The sequence below is a fragment of the Sceloporus occidentalis genome, unplaced genomic scaffold (genome assembly GCF_023333645.1).
Source record: "Sceloporus occidentalis isolate IW3139 unplaced genomic scaffold, rSceOcc1.0.p SCAF_6, whole genome shotgun sequence".
NCBI classification, from domain to species: domain Eukaryota; kingdom Metazoa; phylum Chordata; class Lepidosauria; order Squamata; family Phrynosomatidae; genus Sceloporus; species Sceloporus occidentalis.
Window position 1 is genome coordinate 79,390,911 of NW_028316986.1, and position 21,201 is coordinate 79,412,111.

Genomic DNA, 21,201 nt, shown 5'->3' on the forward strand with positions numbered 1-21,201 from the left:
TGATGCTTGGGAATGCAGTCCTTTACATAAATAGACTATAGTTTATTATTGCATGGTTTAACAACAAACAGACATATTTTTACTATGTGCTGTTTATGTTCCAAAATGGTTAATTGGGGCCATTTACCTAGTGTGAGTGATATATTAAATACCTTTGACATATAAAGGCTTTGGACAAGATTCATTTAAACTCTGCATTTATGCTATCTCTATCCTTGTATAGCTTCCATAATATGCTGCATTTTTTTGAATCCGCAGTGAAAGGTTATTTCCATAGTAGCATTGTATGGGAGATGTCCTCTTGTTACCCAAAATGCGGGGGTTCTGGGAGGGCACACACAATTGACTTCAATGGGGGAATTGTTTTAGCTCAATTGGAAGTGGCGAGAGGTAGCTCTTAAAAGTCAGGAATCTAGTCTATGTATAACAGTTCTAAACCAAGAACTTCAGACAGCAAATTACAAATTAGCTTATTTTCTTTATGACAGCAAGGGGAAATCAACTTTCACTCAAGGGCACTCACTCACACACATATCCAAGAACTAACAATGTAAGATAGCTGATAGCAATTTCCGAGGGTTTTAGCAGCAGGCACTACTTTACGTGATGCAGGCACAGAGCTCCAATCAGGGGATACAGTGGATGAATCTGGCTTAGCATGCAGCCAGGACCTGAGCATGTGTGTGCCAAGGAGTCAAGGGAGAAATGGACAGGTTGGCTGCTTGAACTCAACTTGGACTGAATTGGTAGTGGCCCAAACGGGTATATTTATAAGAGGAAACAAGTCCCGAAGCTGTTTCTCAGGAGTTTGAGTGGATTTCTCCAGGAGGAAGAATGGCCAGAGATATATGGAAATGGCAGGGTAGTCAATTCTGATGTCTCGCACAAAGAGGTGTCATCTCCTGAAGGAAGTGCCCTTTAATTCCTGTTGGCATGTAGCTGTTGTACTGCCCACCATCACAGTCCTGTTTGATGAGGTTATACAGATTCCAGTCTCAAAGGACCTATCCTGTCTACATGCGCTAGTGCTTCCCAGCCAAGAATGCCAGATCTTCATATTTGGGCAGGCTATCATCCTTACATTGGGGCACCTTCAGTGGCTATGTGACTAAACATCACTTTTTATATTAATTTGATATCCGAGGTATATCACTGGGGTGAAGAGGGTCTATTCCATGGGGTAACACTTTGAAATAGTACAGATCTTCTGTTTAAAAATGTTTTATTCATTTTGTCTGGTTTATTTTGAAGGTGGGATGGCAGTTGAAGAATCTCGTGAGGAAGCTCCGTGAGAATCCTTCTGGTGTTACTTTGCTAGTGAAGAAACGTCATACAGGCTCTTTTAATTTTACTCCTGCCCCACTAAAAAACCTAAGGTGGAAACCACCACTAGTTCAGGTAATGTCAATTGTCAAACTGTGATGAATGAATGAATGAATGAATGAATGAGTATTTATTACGTTGCACAGCCAGCACAGAAAGAAAAAGAAAAACAGTAACCGAGCATCAGAACAGTATATGCTCATATACACACGGCATAAGCAACGTATAATTACAACACCAGCCTAGAGAATATCCAAAAAGTAAATTGGGTATATTTTGAACAACAACAAAACACCCCAATACTGGTCCAGAATGTAGATATGGGTAGATAACTATAAACAGACCTATCTCCTAGAGTAAACATTTCAAGGTCATGGTTTCAGATTACCCTATTATATTAAAAAGTTATTAAAATATAAAAGCTTCTACAAATTCCTATATATTAACATGATCAATCGATTTAAACAAAGTTGCAAACTGTGATGAGTAAAGGCCATTTTGGTGTTGTCCTTTTTCTTCGAATTTAGCTAAGAAGATTAGAACCAAGACCAGCGGGTGTGTGTGTGTGTGTGTGCAATTTTTGTCTCCATGGCAGACGTCAGTGCCCCATTTTTACTCAAAAAGGGCAATCAGTAATTATTCCATGTTATTTATGGGCCTTGGAGAGAGTTTGGGAGTGTATAATTACTTAGGGTTCCCGGGGCGAGATTATCCTCCACCTCTAGGAGGTCCTTTTCCATCACCGCCCCGGCCCTTTGGAATACGCTGCCCATAGAGCTCCGCTCAGCTACCTCCCTGGCCCAATTTAAACGGGATTTGAAGACCTACCTGTTTCAAATAGCATTCCCCGATTAAGGCCCTATAGCCCCCCCCCCCCCCGCCGCACAGGCAATGGATTGGTTAACCCGGGGGCTTTTGCTTTGTTTTTGTTTTGTTTTTGCTTTTGCTGTTGTCTTGATTTTGTTTTATTGTATAATTGATGTAATTTTGATATGTTTTATTTGAATATTGTGTATTTTAATCTGCTGTAAACCGCCCTGATCTTATGGAAGGGCGGTATACAAATAAAATTTTTATTATTTATTTATTATTATTATAATTATAACCCATCATTCTAGGAGGCAGGCAGGAGCAACAAATTGACTGTTTTTAGGCACTTATTTTGCCCTGAACAGTGTGTGTGTGTGTATGTGTGTGCGCGTGTGCATGCATGCGTGCATATGTGTGTGTCAGTTGAGGGTGCAAAAAAGGTGTTGGAGTGCCCAGGTCATAATTTATCCACCTCACTTGTTTTTTAAGTGAATGGCATTTCTTGTTTCAAAGATTGGGGATAGTTAATAGAAGGCAAATATTTTATCTATTTAAAAACACCTACAGTTTTGGAAATTGTACAAAACTGGCACAGAACTGGATAGGACTGAAATGTCTAAGTTAGTTAAACATGGAAGAGAAACACATAGTACAGTCCTTCACAGACTGAGAGTTATGTGTTTGGCATGGAGTGGGGTTGTATATTGTAATGATCTCCCATTTAAAAACAAAATGCAAATTCCCTGCACATAATCAAGCAAAAGTATTTTTGCCTAGCCTTCACCCTGACTTGCCACTTTCCCATAGACAGTTGTTGTTTTAACATGGAGGAACATTTGAGTTAGATGTTTCTGTCACACACCCTTATAGTCTGAAGTTGTTTAGACCAAGAAATATTGGACTGTACCAGACTCTTCTTGCATGTTTTAATAAAAAAAAAATTGTGCTGCTTTGAGGTTAGCCTCAAAAAGATGAAATCTGAGGGGGCGGCATTTTAAGTGTCTGTGTCTTTGCAGTATAAACTTGGTACACTTGAGGAGATATTCTTGTTCAAATCTTTTAGAGACTGAAATGGAGATGTTCCTCCTGGTTTAATCAATTTAGAGATGTATGTGCTCATACCAGCACCTTTAATTAAAACTAGAAGACAGTAGGGAACCAATGCTTGTGCTGCAGTTTTGTCAAATATGTGCGTGCACACACGCACTCACACAACTCCCTTGGGAAAGCACTGAAGCTTGAGTTTCATAGTTAATGGATTCTCATAATTTCACATTAGTAATAATTTAGTTAAAACAGTCTCTCATCTATTGCTGTGTAGAATAAAAAAAGCCAAATGTTTTGAAATTTTTTGTGAAAGCTGTTTTTCCTTAAAATAATCTTCTCATTGTAATATACCAAAAGAAGTTGGGAGTAGTCAGGCGATATGATGTTTTTCTCTGTAATCCCTGAAGGAGGACATTGTTGATTGGGACAGATATCTTAGTGAGGCCATTTGGGGCCAAATTGCTTATAATCTTCTGGACAGATGAATTCTGAAGTAAACAGTGAATACTCACTAGGTTAAAAAAAAACAACTGTCAAGAGATTATATTTGCTAAATAGAACATTGTTATCCAGGGTGTTCTCTGTAGCCTAGCTGAATTGTGACTTTTCCCTCTTTGCTTTGTTTTATCCCGGGGTGTCTGCATTTGCCAGCTGCTGGTATCAGCAGAATTGGGGATGGTGTGAAGCCTCTGGGAGACAAAGAGGCAGAGGGTGTGGAAAAGGCAGAAGGATTAATAGCTTTAAAGAGATGTTGATTTTCGAGGTCAGCAGGTAATGGGAAAGGAAGGAGTGTGTTGGCTTCTTCAGGAAGTTAGGTAATAAATGAATTAGTTATAAGCACAGACATAGCACTCGGGATTCTGCAGCTGTTACAGGTACTTTTCAGTTGTTGCTGTGCACAAAGATGAATAGGTTCTGCTGTAGTTATTTCTCTGGATAGTGTTCATATAAATTGCTGGAAGGCCTTGTGTGTGGAAAGTAGCTCAATAATAATAATAATAATAATAATAATAATAATAATAATAATAATGTTTGCTACAGCTGTAAAGAGTGTGATAAGCACAGCATTTTCCTAATTCCCCATGGAATTATCAGAGAGGTCATGTCAATCGGCTTTGGATGGGTCAAATAACGTTTCTTGTATAATTCTAAATGATGACACTACAGGGAATCTTATGGCACTGTAATTCCACTTTGCCTTGGCTGCATCCTATGGGGTCCTGAAATATGTAGTTTTGTGAGGCACTAGAAATGCTTTCTGGCTGAATACCTTTGGTTAACCTGCCAGCCCCAGGATTCCATAGCATGTTGCTATTCCAATAAAAGTGGAATATAGAGCTATAACTATGTAGTATGAAAGGGTGCCAGAATTGAGTCTGAGGCACCTTGCACTGGAGCTACAGGTAAAGGTTAAAAAATCTATTAAGTAAGGAAATATCTCCAAGACCGCTGTGTGTGCCGTGTGCCTTCAAGTAATTTCTGACTCACGTTGACCCTAAGGTGAATCTATCACAAGGTTTTCTTGGCAAGTTTCTTCAGAGGGAGTTTGTCATTGCCATCCTCTGAGCCTGTGAGACTTGTGCAGCTTCACCCAGTAGGTTACCATGTATGAATAGGGATTTAAACCTTCTCTTTAGAATCATAGTCCAACACTCAAACCACTACACCTTGCTGGCTCCTACTATACAAGACCTACTAGGCCTTAAAGGTTAAGAGTATTCACTCACTCACACACCCTACCCCTGCACTATGATCCCATGATGCAAACAGTTCTCTTTTACATCAAGGATAGATAGAGAAGCAGGACAGAACCATCCAAAAGGACCATCTTTCTTCTCTAAAGGAGACTTTGAACTCCTGGCTGTGAGTCAATCCACCCAATTTTGTTTACTGAAACCTTTTACTTTAGACGATTGGTGTAAAACAGAAGTTTACAGGAGTGCTTCTGTTTGGTCTGGGGACTTGGGTCAAATCCAAATTTCAAATACTAGGGTGGGATGGCCAAAAAAAAAGTTCAGGCACCTCCAGACAGACATTTATTTTAAAAATGTTACAAGTAGTCCTGTTTTAAATAACCCCAGGCAGATGCATAATAAAATCCAGAAGACAAAATAAATAATCCTAAAGCAGGATACTTGATCAAATAATAAAAAAATATTTTCAGAGGTTTGGGTAAGAGAGGTGATAATGAGGAATTTTGTCATACAGTGGATAGGAAGGACTGGTGGAGAGGCATGCTTTTACATAAGAAATTCTCTACTTCTTCTCACAGCAGACCAGTCCTCCGCCAACAACAACTCAGTCTCCAGAGAGCACCATGGAGACTACTTCACTGAAGAAAGAGAAGCCTGCCATTCTGGACCTCTACATACCTCCACCACCAGCTATTCCATATGCTCCTCGGTATGCCAGTGATTCCATATTGCTTCGCAAAAAGCTCCTATATTATTCAGGAGTTCTGTATTATTATTTTGGCCTTGTTTCTTTACAATATTGCTGTTGAGTTAGCTTGAAAATTACATATTAGATCTTTTTATATGTGTTTGAGCTACTAAGCATATAACTGCATTACTGCCTGTTTTTGGATGGGATGGAGTAGTAAAGGAATCTGCTGTGGGTTGTGAACACCAAAATGTCTTGAGGGAACTACAATCTGCCTGCGCCATACGCAGGCGCACTATATGCGGTTTCCAGCTTACGTGGAAACCACGTTGCAATTAAAGCAATGATGTATGCGTTGCCACAAGCATGCACACCATTGTTTCCAATGGGGTGCAAGCATACGCGGATTTCCCCTTACGCATAAGGGGAGGACCCGCTGTATTAATTAAGTTATATCTTTTGAAAACACAAGGTATTGCAGAAATAGCAACCCTTTTGTTCTTTCCACCATTTATTTTCCCCTTGTTTTCTGTTCCTAGTAACCTAGAACTAGACAACTTGATTTAAAAAAAAAATAGAAACCCAGCACTGAAATTGATGTAAAAAATTATGGCAATTCCATGCTTGTGTGGTAAAATCAAGTCTAGCCAGGGCATTGGACATTCTCCTGTCTTCAGGTGGCTGCAAACTCCAGAATTCTTGTTGCTCAGAATCAAAGTGGGGAGATTCTGCAGCTACTAGAGTCAACTGCTCCATCCAAACAAACTTTAAGCTGTCTTGTCAAAGCCTAGACTACAGTAACATCTGAGAAGACCCAACTGTGCTTGGTTAGTCAGGTTAAACATAGGTTTCTTTATTTGTAAATAGTTGCATTTTTCTCTTCAGTTACACGTTTCAAGGTTGTTTACATCCCACTCTGGCCCCACTTGCCATACTATTAAGGACAAGTGTTCCCATCTCCATAGTAGTAAGAAACCATGAAGCACTAGCCTAGGAGTACTAATTGATAGCTGCTGAGTTGCTGTACCAAGATGGCTGTTAAGGCTTAGTAATCAAGCAAGGGATCAGGCTGTGCTTTTACATTCTGGTCACATGGGAGCTGTAGACCCCAACTTCTAGAGAACTAACAGTTTCCATCCCTTGTTTGACTTTTAAGGCCTAAAGTTTAGGCAGCAGCTTTCTTCCTACTAGCATCATTCATTTGCTTACCAAAGCCTTGTCCTAAACAAAATTTCCTGTCATCCTTGTCATGCGGCCAAGAAGGCAGGCAACATTCTGTGTTATAAAACAAAACTGTATTTGGAAACAAAGCTGATACTAAGAAAAATTCAGTTCTATGTCATGTATATGTTATGCATCATAAGCAAAAGTGGCTAACGTTTCTTTGTTTACCTAGTTTATTTGGAAGCAGTGACTGTTGTGCATGATTATTAGTTGCTCCTAATCATGAGGAGGAGAAAGGTGAATTGCACAGCACTTATGCCTTGCTCCTGATTATAGAAATCCTATTGAGTTGCCTCTCGTATGCATGATAATGGCAACATGCATTACCCACATTCCTTTTTTTATTAATACATTTTTATTAAATCTTTAAAATCGTTACAAAAGAAAAAAACACAAATTCACACACCATACATTATCAAAGAAAATTCCATCATACAACAGTCCGGCCAGAGAGAGGAGAAGGAGAGGAGCTGCTTGGCAGCCATTTTGAGACCGTGTGCTTGAGACCGTGTGCTCGTTGTTGAAGGGGCGGAGCTTCTGTGAGTCACATCTGTGAGTCACAAGGGGGCGGAGCTAGCAGACTAGCTTTATATACCACCTTCCAGAGCCTTCCAGAACAGTCCGGCCAGAGAGAGGAGAAGGAGAGGAGCTGCTTGGCAGCCATTTTGAGACCGTGTGCTTGAGACCGTGTGCTCGTTGCTGAAGGGGCAGAGCTTCTGTGAGTCACATCTGTGAGTCACAAGGGGGCGGAGCTAGCAGACTAGCTTTATATACCACCTTCCAGAATTTTCGTTTTCTTTAACTCAACAACTCTGCTCAAGTGGCATCAGGTTAGAATCAGATATTGAAACAGAACCTTCCCTTTAAGTGTAAGATAGCAGCCAGTACTTACCTTTAAAGAAGTATTCCCAGTAGATTGACTGTTATATTTATTACTAAAGACTTTGCAGTATGGACAACGAGGGATCTGCCGCAGTCACCTGCAACTCTTGTGGGATGTTTCTCTTCTTGCCTACAGAAGTGGAGAACTTCACATGCACCAAGTGCAAGTTGGTAGCACTCTTGGAGGAGAAAGTGCAGCAGCTGGAGTCCAGAGTAGCTACACTTCAGCATATTAGGGAACAAGAGGATTTCCTGGACACAATAGAACGAACCATCTTGGATGAGTACCACGCAGAGGAAGATGCTAGGGTGGAAGAGGTCACTTGCCAAACAGAGGAGGCAGACAGCTGGAGGAATGTCACAAAGAGAAGTAAGCCAAGAAGGAATTGTTCGGGGAGCTCGCAGCTAGAGAATTGATTCGAAGCTCTTTCCCTTATCAAGGAGGATGAAGAAGAGCAGCATGGACAGACTTCAGGTACAGAGCAGGGGAGCCTGAGAGTCCCACCCGAGGGAATAGTCGATGCTAAGCCTCGGAGGAGGCGTGTGGTCATAGTGGGGGACTCCTTGCTGAGGGGTACAGAAGCAGTGATTTGTAGGCCTGACAAGATGTCTCGAGAGGTGTGTTGTCTTCCAGGTGCAAAGATCCGTGATGTGACAGAGAGGCTGACAAGACTGGTCAAGCCTACTGACCAATACCCCTTCCTTTTGGTCCACGTGGGAACTAATGATACTGCAAGACACAGCATTCAGAACATCAAAAGGGATTACGAGGCGCTTGGTAGGAAGCTGAAAGGAATGGATGTACAGGTTGTCATCTCATCTCTTCTGCCAGTTGACGGGCATGGTCCAGGAAGGGAGAGGAAAATAGCAGATGTCAACAACTGGCTTCGCAGATGGTGCCGCCGAGAAGGATTTGGATTCTTCGATCATGGGCTGCGGTTCCATGAGGAGGGACTTCTTGCAACAGACGGGTTGCATCTCACGCCAGTTGGAAGAAATGTTTTTGCCAACAGTCTCAAGAACTTGATCAGGAGAGCTTTAAACTGAGTTCCGAGGGGAAGGGAGACAATATTAAGGAAGGCGAAAGGGATGGCGAAAATAGTCAAACTGACATAGAGGAAACAAGGCAAACAGTGCAAGGACCCAACAGTGGGAGGCAAAAAAACTTGCACAGGCAGCAAGTAAAAGGGAACCATGGTCTGCAATGTCTCTACACTAATGCACAGAGCATGGGAAATAAGCAAGATGAACTCGAACTCCTAGTACAACAAAGCAAATATGATATAATAGGCATCACTGAAACCTGGTGGGATGAGTCTCATGATTGGAATGTGGAAATAGAGGGGTATAACCTTATTAAGAGAAATAGGCCAAACAGGAAAGGAGGAGGAATAGCACTATATGTCAGAGATATTTAAACCAGTGAAGAGATCCTGGACATCAATCATGGAAGCCAGGTGGAGAGCATCTGGATAAGAATCAAAGGGGAGGGAAACAACAAGGGTGTTACGGTGGGAGTCTACTACAGACCCCCAAGTCAGACTGAGGAATTGGATGATATCTTTCTAGAACAGATGACCACACAGTCAGAAAAGAGAGATGTAGTAGTGATGGGCGATTTCAACTATCCTGATATTTGCTGGAAGTCAAACTCAGCAAAATCCTCAAGGTCTAGCAAATTCCTCACTTGCCTGGAAGACAATTTCATGGTCCAAAAGGTGGAAGAGGCAACAAGGGGGTCAGCTATTTTAGATCTGATCCTAACCAACAAGGATGACTTGGTTAAGGAGGTGCAAGTGGTGGGATCATTAGGTGGAAGTGACCATGTTCTCCTGGAGTTTGTAATACAGTGGAAAGGAGAAGCCAGGCAGAGTCAGACACGCATCCTAGACTTTAAGAGAGCGGATTTCAGTAAACTTAGAGAAGTATTGAGGGCGATTCCATGGTCAGAAATACTAAAAGATAAAGGAGTTCAGGACGGATGGGACTTTCTCAAAAGAGAGATACTGAAGGCACAATTTCAAACAGTTCCAGTGAGAAAGAAAAATTGGAGGTGTCTCAAGAAACCAGGATGGATGACTAAGGAACTTTCAACCAAGCTAAGTTTGAAACGGAACATGTATAAGAAATTGAAAAAGGGGGAAATCACGAAAAAGGAATTCAAAGAAATAGCAGGCATGTGTAGGGGTAAAGTCAGAAAAGCTAAAGCGCAGAATGAACTCAGGCTTGCTAGAGAGGTTAAGAACAATAAAAAGGGCTTTTTTGGATATGTCCGCAGCAAGAGGAAGAAGAAGGAAACGGTAGGGCCACTGCGTGGAGAAGATGGCAAAATGCTAACAGGAGATAGAGAAAAGGCAGAATTACTCAACACCTTCTTTGCCTCAGTCTTCTCAGAAAAGGCAAAGGGTGCTCAACCTGAGGATAATGGAGCAGAGGACAGAATAGGGGAATTTCAGCACAGAATAAGTAAAGAGATAGTAGAGGAACACCTTGTTAATCTAAATGAATTTAAGTCTCCGGGACCAGATGAATTCCATCCAAGGGTATTAAAAGAACTGGCAAAAGTAATATCGGAGCCATTGGCAATCATATTTGAAAACTCCTGGAGAACAGGAGAGATTCCCAGCAGACTGGCGAAGGGCAAACGTTGTCCCCATCTTCAAAAAGGGGAAAAAAGAGGATCCCAACAATTATCGTCCAGTTAGTCTGACATCAGTTCTAGGAAAGATTCTGGAGCAGATCATTAAACAGAGAGTCTGTGAACATCTAGAAGGCAATGCCATAATCACAAAAAGTCAACATGGGTTTCAGAGAAACAAGTCATGCCAGACAAATCTAATCTCTTTCTTTGATAAAATTACCAGCTTGGTAGATGAAGGGAATGCTGTGGATATAGTATATCTTGATTTCAGTAAGGCCTTTGACAAGGTTTCCCATGACATTCTTGCAAACAAGCTTGTAAAATGTGGGCTAGACAAAGGAACTGTTAAATGGATCTGTAATTGGTTGACCGGCCGAACCCAAAGAGTGCTCAACAATGGCTCCTTTTCATCCTGGAGAGAAGTGACCAGTGGGGTCCCACAGGGCTCTGTCCTGGGCCCAGTGCTATTCAACATCTTTATCAATGACCTGGATGACAGAATTGGGAGCATACTTATCAAATTTGCAGATGACACCAAATTAGGGGGAATAGCTAATACCCCAGAGGACAGGATCAAGATTCAAAATGACCTGAATAGACTAGAAAGCTGGGCCAAAGCTAACAAAATGAAATTCAACACAGAGAAATGTAAGGTATTGCCCCGATATAGGATGGGTGACACCTGGCTGAATGAAACTACGTGTGAAAGGGATCTAGGAGTCCAAGTAGACCACAAGTTGAACATGAGTGAACAGTGTGATGCGGCAGCTAAAAAGGCCAATGCTATTTTAGGCTGCATCAATAGAAGTATAGTGTCTAGATCAAGAGAAGTAATAGTGCCACTGTATTCTGCTTTGGTCAGGCCCCACCTAGAATATTGTGTCCAGTTCTGGGCGCCACAATTCAGAAAGGACATTGAGAAACTGGAGCGTGTCCAAAGGAGGGCGACAAAAATGGTGAAGGGTCTGGAAACCATGCCCTATGAGGAACGACTTAGGGAGCTGGGGATGTTTAGCCTGGAGAAAAGAAGGTTAAGAGGTGATATGATAGCCCTGTTTAAATATTTGAAAGGATGTCATATTGAGGAGGGAGCAAGCTTGTTTTTCTGCTGCTCCAGAGAACAGGACCCGTAACAATGGATGCAAGCTACAGGAAAAGAGATTCCACCTGAACATTAGGAGGAACTTCCTGACAGTAAGGGCTGTTCGACAGTGGAATGCACTTCCTCGGAAGGTGATAGAGTCTCCTTCCTTGGAGGTCTTTAAACAGAGGCTGGATGGCCATCTGTCAGGGATGCTTTGATTTGGATTTCCTGCATGGCAGGGGGTTGGACTGGATGGCCCTAGTGGTCTCTTCCAACTCTACGATTCTATGATTCTATGATTTTATGATTCTATACTGAGCATACAACACATATTTATAATTACATACCTACTCTCTTCAACATTACTTTAAACTATTACCCAGCATTACCCACATTTATTAAAAAATGCTTTTGCATCCTTGTAAACATTAGGAACACACTTTTACAAAAAAATAGAGAGACAGGATTCTGGAGCCAATAATGACATGCTATGCTTTTTCTCCAATGCAGCATATAATGCTTCTCCCCATCTTTCCTATATTTTCTACTTTATTTCTGTGGCAATCATTAAAATCATGTACAAATGCAGCATCACAGTAATTTATGTTTACATTCTTAACTGAATCCACTATCTTTTTTAGGGATGAAAAGGGAAGTTTTGTTTATGGAGGAGGAAATAAGCCGAAGCAGCCCCTACCCGGTTCCAAAGGTGCCGAATCTCCCAATTCTTTCCTGGATCAGGAGTGTAGGAGGCGAAGGTTTACTCTTACTGATTCTGATCCACTGCCTGGCCATCCAATGGAAGCAAATATTCTACCAGCAAAGATGAGGGAAAAAACCCAGTCTTATGGTAGGAAAATCTCTTCATCCATTTATCCACACAGTCTTCTTTCCAAGTTGTAAACCAGAGATGGGCATCTTGTAGCCCTCCAAATAACACTGGGCTTCAAATCTCATCATCCCTGCACAAGATGGATGGGATGATGGGATGGGCATTGCAGTATGGCAACATCTGAAGGGCCACAGATTACCTAAACATACTTTAAACTATTCAGTTCCTCCACCCTTTGTAATGAATTTGGAAGACTGAGAAACATACACCTAAATTATTCCTGTTGCTTTGCTGACTAGACGCACTGGATTAATAAGATGTACATACGTGGTGACTTACCATTCAGACCATAACATTCAATGAACATTGTGTGTGAAATCACTTACTAGTATTTGCCAAAGTGAAAACCCATTGAGTCAGCATTTTGTTTTATGTGTTTCCAATCTGAGTGTTGGTCTGACTCTGGAGACCAGAGTTCGATTCCCATCTTGGCCAGGAAACCCACTGGCTGACCTTGAGCACATCACATGCTCTCAGGGGAAGGCAATGGCAAACCTCCTCTGAACAACTCTTGCCAAGAAAACCCCATGATAAGGTTGTCTTAGGGTCGCCATAAGTCAGAAACAACTTGAAGGCGCAGACAATAACAAGAACAACAACTTCAAGTTAACTCCAGTATAAGGCAACTCTATCACATGGTTTTCTTGGCAAGATTAATTCAGAGGACGTTTGCCATGGCCTTCTTCTGAGGCTGAGAGAGTGCGATTTGTCAAGGCACACTCTCTCAGCCTCAGAAGGCCATTGCAAACCTCCTCTGAATTAATCTTGCCAAGAAAATCATGTAATAGAGATAGATAGCATTAACAAAGATCTAAGTAAAACATTTCAAGTTATTGATAAAATTAAACATTTTGGACCATTAAAACCCTTTAAAACAGATTCATTAAAAGATAAAAACCAGCACAAGAACTCACCATTAAAACAGCCTACAATTAAAAACACTTGCCATTAATTCTTAAAACCCTGATGGAAGAGGATGTTTTCACTTGTTGGTGGAAGGACAGCAAGAGATGGGAGACATCCTAGCCTCCTTGTGTTCCTGTCAAACATGCCTGAGAAGGTGATAGGACTGGGAAAAGTGCTACCCCCAAAGATCTTAGAGCCTGACTCTGCTCATATGGGGAGTCCTTGAGATAGCTTTGCTCTGAGCTGTGCTGAAAAAAAAAATACTGGACTTAAGGCAAGCTCTTGAGAGACCATATCTCTCCATACGAACAGGATTTGAAGCACTGTATCTCCCCATACGAATCAGCTAGAGCCCTAAGATCCTCAGGAGAAGGCTTTCTCTTGGTCCCACCACCATCATAGGCTCACTTGGTGAGCAAATGTGGAACTTGCTTCCGCAGGAGGCTAGACTAGCCCCCTCCCTGTTAGCCTTTTGCCGGCAGGTAAAAACGTTTCTATGCAGGCAGGCTTTTTAAAATCATGCAAGCCTGGTTTTATTTTTGGGGGGTGGGGGATGGGTATTTTTATAGATTATGTTTTTTAACTTTCGTATGTTTGCATTTTAACTTTGTAGTATCTTAATTGGGTTATTTTAATTCTTTAAAATATTTTAGTGTGTTTTTATATTGTGAGCCACCTTGGACCCCTTTTGGGAGAAAGGTGGCATAGAAATAAAATAAATACATAAACAAATTTTCTGTAGCATACCACTTATTTTTATTTCTGTGTGGGTTGAGAAACTATGGAGGATCTGGGTGTCATTTTCCAGGTCCCACTGACCACACTAGATACTTCTGAAAAAACTGGAAGTGATGTGAAGGTCATTTCCTGTTTTCAATGTTTGCTCTTGTGGTCTCTTCCAACTCTATGATTCTTTGATTCTTGCTAAAATGGGGGAAGGCGTTGATTAATAGAATAATTGTACCCTCTGTAAGGTGATGGAGGCCCAGCTAAAGCAGAAAAAGCCTTAAGTTACTTTGTCAGCTTGTTTTGTGATGGGACAGGGAGTTGAAGGAGCCTAAGAATGTCAGAAATCACATGACAGGGCCAGCATGTGGGTGGCAGGCAGCTTGAACCCCTCCATACAAAAACTCAAGGCTTTTTCTTTTTCTGCTTTAATATTTTGTGCTTCTTTTTCTGATAATGGCATTTGTAGAGACAAGCCAGTTCAGTATTCTCTGATTTTACATTATATTTCTGGAAACTTTTCTCTATTGTTTTTAGGAAAGCCTCGACCATTGTCAATGCCAGCAGATGGGAACTGGGTGGGAGTGGTAGAGCCTTTCTCGAAGCCAAGAGCAATGGGGAGAAAAGGTAAGGAAATGGTGTAGGGAACATGGGTTGTTTGCTTTCTTAAATATACATCTCTTAATGTGCTTATGCTAATGAAAGGACCACTTTAAAGACGGCCTACCTGGATGCTGAGAATTCACTTTGGTATCTGGCATAGGGATGAAAAGAATATATTTGGAAAATGGCCAAAAATATGCTAAAAATATGACAGCATCTCCTATGTATAGTGCAGTCTCCTTCTTGGAGGTCTTTAAGCAGAGGCTAGATGGGCATCTATTGGGGATGCTTTGATTGGATTTCCTGCATGGCAGGGGGTTGGACTGGATGGACTGTGCGGTCTCTTCCAATTCTATGATTCTATGTAGAAAACGACATTTTCTCTGCAGAAAATGCTGTTTTTGATACAAATATGTACTCTTTTTTTTTTTTACACAGAATAAGTTCCAAACTTTGAATACTCTACAAAACTGCACAGGTTTTAATAACTTTCTCAAAGTGAAGAGAAAGGTGGTAAATTTATTTCTTCTTACCTGTGAGGTCTATTATGTCTGGGTACCTGTAAAGTGAAAATGGGGATCCTGGTAGTTGAAACACATAGCTTGGGTCTTTTATCAATGAGGATCATTGTTTTTTGCAAAAGCCAGCTGGGTTAGTTTATATTAAGATGGTCCAGCATAAATATTCAGAAGATGGCTTGTGGTTATAGTGTCCTTGAATCCCTGGCATTGATGAAACATACTCTGTGGTTGGGTTCCAAGATGGGTAGGAGCTGGGAAACCAAGGCCTAAATCTAACTGTTAGTTCCAGCTGGAGTAGTCTTGTTGAATCAATGAAATATAGAAGTATTAACCATTTAGCAGTTCAGTCAAGTTTACTCTGCTTGGGACTAAGCAATTGGATTTAGGCACAGATTGTCTCCAGGTATGTTATGGGAAAATGATCTAAACCAGCCTTCCACAATCTTCCCTTGAAGAGACAGCCATGGGATAATAGTAAGAATGTGTTTTGTTAAATTATTTGTTTCCTCAAGGGAGAAAGGAAATTTTTTTTCTCCCCATTGCCAGATGTCTTTGAAAATTATGCAATATTGTGGCAGGGGGAGTGTCCAGCAAGAGAGATCCTCTGCTGAGATCATCTCCTGATGTCCTCCCCAAACTCCCCTGTCATTGGCAGGCAAGGATTGGCAGGCTATAGCCTTCCAGGATCCTCTCCCGGAATCACCCTCCGCCTTCCCCATGTTGCATTAAAAAAACTAGGAGGAAAGGCAGACCAGGATTGGCAAGCTGAAGCCACCCACACTGTGTGACATTGAGGAAAGGCAAGGGAGGATCAGCAGGCTGTATCCTTGACATCAATGTTATGTTAACCGTTTCAAGATGATGCAGACATTGTCATTGTTTTTTTACTATCAAAACACAATTCATGATGATGATCCTTATTGCTGGGTTGCTCCTCCCTCCTTACACCTCTTTGCTTGAGGGAACAGGAACAGGTGAATCTGAGGTGGGAGAAGACAGAAGTAGTCCTAGAGTCTGTTTGGAGATGAGGGGTTGTAGGAAAGGGGCTTGAAGATAAAGGTATTGGGACATTTGAAAAGCCATTTTCTCAGTTTTCCCCTTGAATGGTCAAATATTCTTTCTTTTCCTAGGTAATAGTGTATGCATTTCCACCTAACCTAAAATTCAAATACTCCAGTGTGAATAGGGAGAACTTAAATGAAAGGCAAGTTGTTGAAGCATTAGGGAGAAGTGAGGATACAGGGACAGGATGGTGATACTGCAAGAACTAGTTCAAATTAGGGGAGGAAAAATCTGTCAGTTTTGCACTCTTAACCAGCTGGTTAAATAAATTATGGGCCTGGATGACTGAATCTAGGTTTCTCCCATATTGATTTTAAAAATAATTCTTATGGTCTTCCAGTCCATATGTCCAAGACATTTTCAAATTTTGGTAATTTTGACTAACTGAAAGGAAATTCTCAATTCCCTATTTCTGATTAATTTCGCCCTACACACAGACCAAGCTCTGGCCCTGGTAAGATATGGGGAGCATAATTTTGAACCATTCTTTACTGCATGCCACATCTCAACCACTGAGACCTGAGATGAAACATGAGTTTTTTCTAAATGTTATTTTTGTGTTGGCAGGTGAAAATGTTCTCTGCCGGTACTTCAGCAACGAGAGAATCCCACCTATAATTGAAGAAAGTACCCCGCTGCAGCATCAGTTTTCCAGACCTATGGCAGAAAGGCAGTTAGTCAGAGGTGCAGACTACATCAGAGGAAGTCGGTGTTTTGTTAATGTGGATCTTCACAATAGTGCCACCATTCCTTTCCAGGAGGATGGTGCCAAAAAATCACCTGTGCCCCCTTCCTCTACAAAATCCTCCTCCACAGAACCTTCCCTGCTGGTCAGTTGGATCACAAGGCTGAAGCTATTGACTCACTGAGTTCACTGACTGGATTGTGATTATTTTGTGGCGAGGAAGAGATATTTTACCAAGTGCCTTTTCTTCTTCATCACCCCTAAGTCAAGAAGCTCTGCATTATCTACAGAGTTATTTAGTAGTTAACACATTTTATTTTATTTATCTCCCCAGAGAAGCTTGCTGTTTTCCCTGATGTTAATGTCTCAAATTCACTGGAATTGGAGAGAGAGGGGTGTGTGTGTGTGTGTGTGTGTGTGTGTGTGTGTGTGTGTAGAGGGATGTGTGGAAAAGAAAACATAAAATGTAGGTTTTTCTTTTACCTGCTCAAGAATGGAGGAGAATTCATTCCTCTGAAGAGAACTGATCAGGTTTGACTGATTCTGAGGTGGCTGATGACCTGAAAACGGCGTGACCTATGCAGAAGCATTCTTTGCATTGTAATGAGACCTGGTGGCACCTCATTTGCCACAACGCTCTCAATGTCGTGCAACCTACTGGATGTGCAGCCGATGTAGCACTCAGCAAAAACCCTGAGCTGCAATCCTAAGCAAGAAAAAAGAAGAGGAGGAGACGTCATCCCACCCCCCGTCCTTTTAAACGATGTGGTGTGTGCTGCAAGTGACTGCAGACGACTCAACTCTAAGGAATAAAAAGACAGTTTCTTCCTTTGTTCTGACAAGCTACTAATGTGAGCCTTTTCTGGTTGATACCCCAGTTGTTAAAATTTTAGTGCAGTTCAACTATTCTTCCTTGAATTGCTGCAGTGCTCATCTAATTAAGATATGGATTGCTACAACATGCCAAGGAAATGCGTCTCTAGGGACAATGGTAAAAATGAATATATCTTACTATTTTTTTAAAATCCACAAATGATTAAGACTGATTAGCTGTTAACCAAAGTGTTCTGAAAAGAACTCCTGCAGGGTTCTTGTGCATCCCTAGTAGTTCAACATTGAACTAGTTTGATCATATTTGTGCTGTAAAGACTGACTTGTGATAAATTAACACTTTTGTAAGACAGTTTGCTCTCGTAAGCCATTGGCTGAAAAACTACTTTGCCCTCATTGATTTAGTTATGTTTGGTGGGAATTGGGGTGGTCTGTGGAATGGAAAACTTGGAAAAGTGTTTGGATGCTAATGTAGAGAAGAAATTTTGTTAGAGATCCACAAAAAACATACTGTTTAAAATAATTTAAAAGTTTTTAATTGTACTGTATTTTTTAACCTTATGCAGTTTTCACATTCCTCTCCTACAGAGGACTACTAGAACTCTGCGCTAACTAACTAGTATAAACAGTTGTTCATTTCCTTATGCCCTAAAATAGCCATCAAATTATGTCATTTGGATAGTCTCAGAATACTTACTGGGCTTTTATTCTACACTGAAGAGTTCAGAAGATTTTACACTACTAACATTATCAGTTTGACCTCAGTACAATGTGTTGAGCAAGTTTTGTTGTGTTTTTTTTTAAAATAGGCATCAGATATCTCTCTGGAAATGTCTAATCCTGGATATGATGATATTTTTTCAGCTTGGAAAGACAGATGTTAAATTAATTTGTGTAGGAGACTGACACAACGTTATCAAGTTCACTGGATTTGCACTAATTTTTACTATTAAAGATGCATATGGTTATAACTCATTTTGATCCAGTCTTCATAGACAAGAGGAAATGATGGTCTAGCCATGAGTTATTGTTCTTTCAACTATTGGTACCAACACAATGCGATTTCACTACCAAGCTGTTTGTTAATTATGTTTTCCCATCATATCCAAAATGGTTGTATTTCATTTTTAAAGAGGGAAGGATTAATTGAAAAGATGACCCCAAATATCAGTTCTTTTCTCTGTGAAGGTCTATGCAAGTATGTGGGTAAATGTGAAATCTATCACACAGGGTTTTTGTATATGTCAAAACTCTAAAATAATAATAGAGAAAGTTGTGGTGGTAATGGAGATAAACTTCCTTTTCTCTTTGTGTGAGTATGCATATCTTTGGGCAAGGGATACACATCTTGGTATTGAAGTGCCTGTTTGTTCAGTCTCATAATGTCTCTTAGGGTTTTCATGTAAAAGAAGAAATCTTTTTCACACTTGCTTTTAATTTGTTGTTATTCAGAGCTATGCAATAGATATTTGAATGTATTTCGCACCAGGGAGGGGGGTTATAAGATTACACTATGCACCAGAAAATCCTGGGCTCACAAATTGCCTTAAATGTGAAATAGCAGTGTAGACAAAGTAGATACCATTATTTGGCCTTAATCCCTCATTCTGAATGATTGGGATACTTCTTACTGTCTGAATCAACTTTTACTATAACTAGTTCTAATGTGCATTTCAGGCATAGTACTGTGGTGAGCTCTGATGCTTATTTTACCATTTTAGATTAATTTGGCCATTCTCTTGAGGGATAGCATGGGGAGTTATCAGGAAGATTTTTGCACCTTCTTTGGTAAATCCTTCCTCTTGACAAGGTAATAGAGTTTAGTGTTCCTTTCACATTATACAATTATAGCATTTTATCCCACTTTTAACTGTTATGACTTCATCCTGGGGGGTTGTAGTTTGGCGAAGTACAAGACCTCTCTGGCTGACAATTCCAAATATCTCTCCCCAAACGGCAAATCCCAGGATAACACAGACTGTTGTCTTGGCAGTTAAAGTAGAATTGTAGTTCTATGGTTGTGTAGTGTTAAGGGGACCCAGGTCTAAAACACATACAGAGAGAGCAAAAACAAGAGCCTGCAGTGTTCACCCCTGGGTGAACTAGGGGGTGGGTTGAGGGTTCGGACTGTATATTTTAATCTTGTAAGCCTCCCTGATTGCATTTTGTAGAGAGGTGGGATATAAATTATTATTATTATTATTATTATTATTATTATTATTATTATCTACTTTGGGCATCAATGAATACTTTCCAATTGATTAATTTCAACATCTACAGTACTTTTCATTCTCTAGAATCTGTTCCCAAGGTTCTCTTTAACACTCTGGGGGAAAAATGGCTGCAAAAGCTAGGAAGGTCAATGAGTATGGAAATAATTCCACGGGAAATGTACCTCTGATCAAAACTAGTAAGGCAAAACTCCTTTAGGCCTATAGTTGGGATTAGTACACTTGGAGTATCTCCTCTAACAAATTTCAGTGTTGCTTCCTTTCCTTTGGAAAGTACAAAATGCAGAAAAGTCACCCCTAGTTCCACAGAGGCAGCAAATAGTCCATTACAGTAATCTTACATGGGCTAAGTTCTCTTTATACCAGTGAACGGGCATTGTATGGTTTACTTAGCTCAAAAAAACAGGTTTAACTTCCATGAGGAATGTTTCCACTTGAAAAATGACTAGGTTCTTACAAATCTCAGCTGTAGTACATTTTTTTCAGATGTTTATGTATTAGTACCTATATCTGGGGGGGGGGGGGGAGATGTCTCTAGGCATTTCCTAGATCCTCCAGTGCATATCTATGGTCAACTTCCTCTGGAAGTCATTCATTTCAATGGGTTTCACTATTATCTGTGGCTTTGTGTTTCCACAGTAAGTTCAGGAACGTATCCCCTGTAGTTATGGGGGTCATACTGTATGTTCAAACAAAGCTGCATGTAAGCTAGTCATGAAGGTCATATGCCTTGGAGTGCACATATGCACATGGATGCATATATACAGAAACAAGCATGGGAGCTATTTTTCCTTACTTCCTGCTAGAAAATAGTGTGAATCATGAATGTGATTTGGGAGTGCATTGGTGGGGGTGGGAGGGAGAGAAATGGTGTAAGCTTTTCTTATTTGAGCAATAGCACCCTTTTCCCCAGTGGGCTCCTGACTGGATGGGTGTGATTAATGTGATTGCTCTCCACTCGTTGTTGCCATGTGGGCAGTTGTTCTATACAAAGGAGTCCACAGCGTTACCACAAAATGGGGTGCCCTCTTTCTGAAAATATGGAAAGCACTTAATCTCTGCAGATACAAACAAAAAATGCAAGAAAGGAAAGCAGAGTTCTCCACTTTTATAAGCAGTCAAAGTTTATCTTTGAAAGTAGGTGCTTGTGTAACTTCAACAGATCATTCATATTTTCTGTAATCAATTCTGTACTCTAGGATTGGAAATCATATGGCCCTCCAAATGTTTTTGGACTACAGATCCTAGCAGCTCTGGCCAGCATAGCTAATGGTGAGGAATGCTGGGAGTTACAGTCAGTGACAGCTAGGGGGCTGTTTGATTCTCACACCTGTTCTATACATTTTAGCAC

At 40.8% G+C, this 21,201-nt stretch overlaps 1 protein-coding gene across 6 annotated transcripts in view; it reads left to right on the plus strand.

Annotated features, from left to right (window-relative positions):
- The window catches only part of LOC149310985 (connector enhancer of kinase suppressor of ras 3), a 93,015-nt gene extending 74,048 nt beyond the window's left edge, over window positions 1–18,967 (plus strand). For 4 of the 6 annotated variants that reach the window (XM_089530159.1, XM_089530162.1, XM_089530161.1 and 1 more), the window contains exons 9-13: window positions 1,252–1,398; window positions 5,453–5,583; window positions 12,035–12,243; window positions 14,455–14,544; window positions 16,671–18,967. In XM_089530159.1, coding sequence (XP_089386285.1) covers window positions 1,252–1,398; window positions 5,453–5,583; window positions 12,035–12,243; window positions 14,455–14,544; window positions 16,671–16,972 — 879 coding nt within the window. In that variant the 3' untranslated portion in view covers window positions 16,973–18,967. The remainder of the gene's footprint in view (window positions 1–1,251; window positions 1,399–5,452; window positions 5,584–12,034; window positions 12,244–14,454; window positions 14,545–16,670) is intronic. The other 2 variants (XM_089530160.1, XM_089530157.1) reach the window with 1 other exon arrangement.
- The last annotated feature ends 2,234 nt before the right edge of the window (window positions 18,968–21,201 follow it).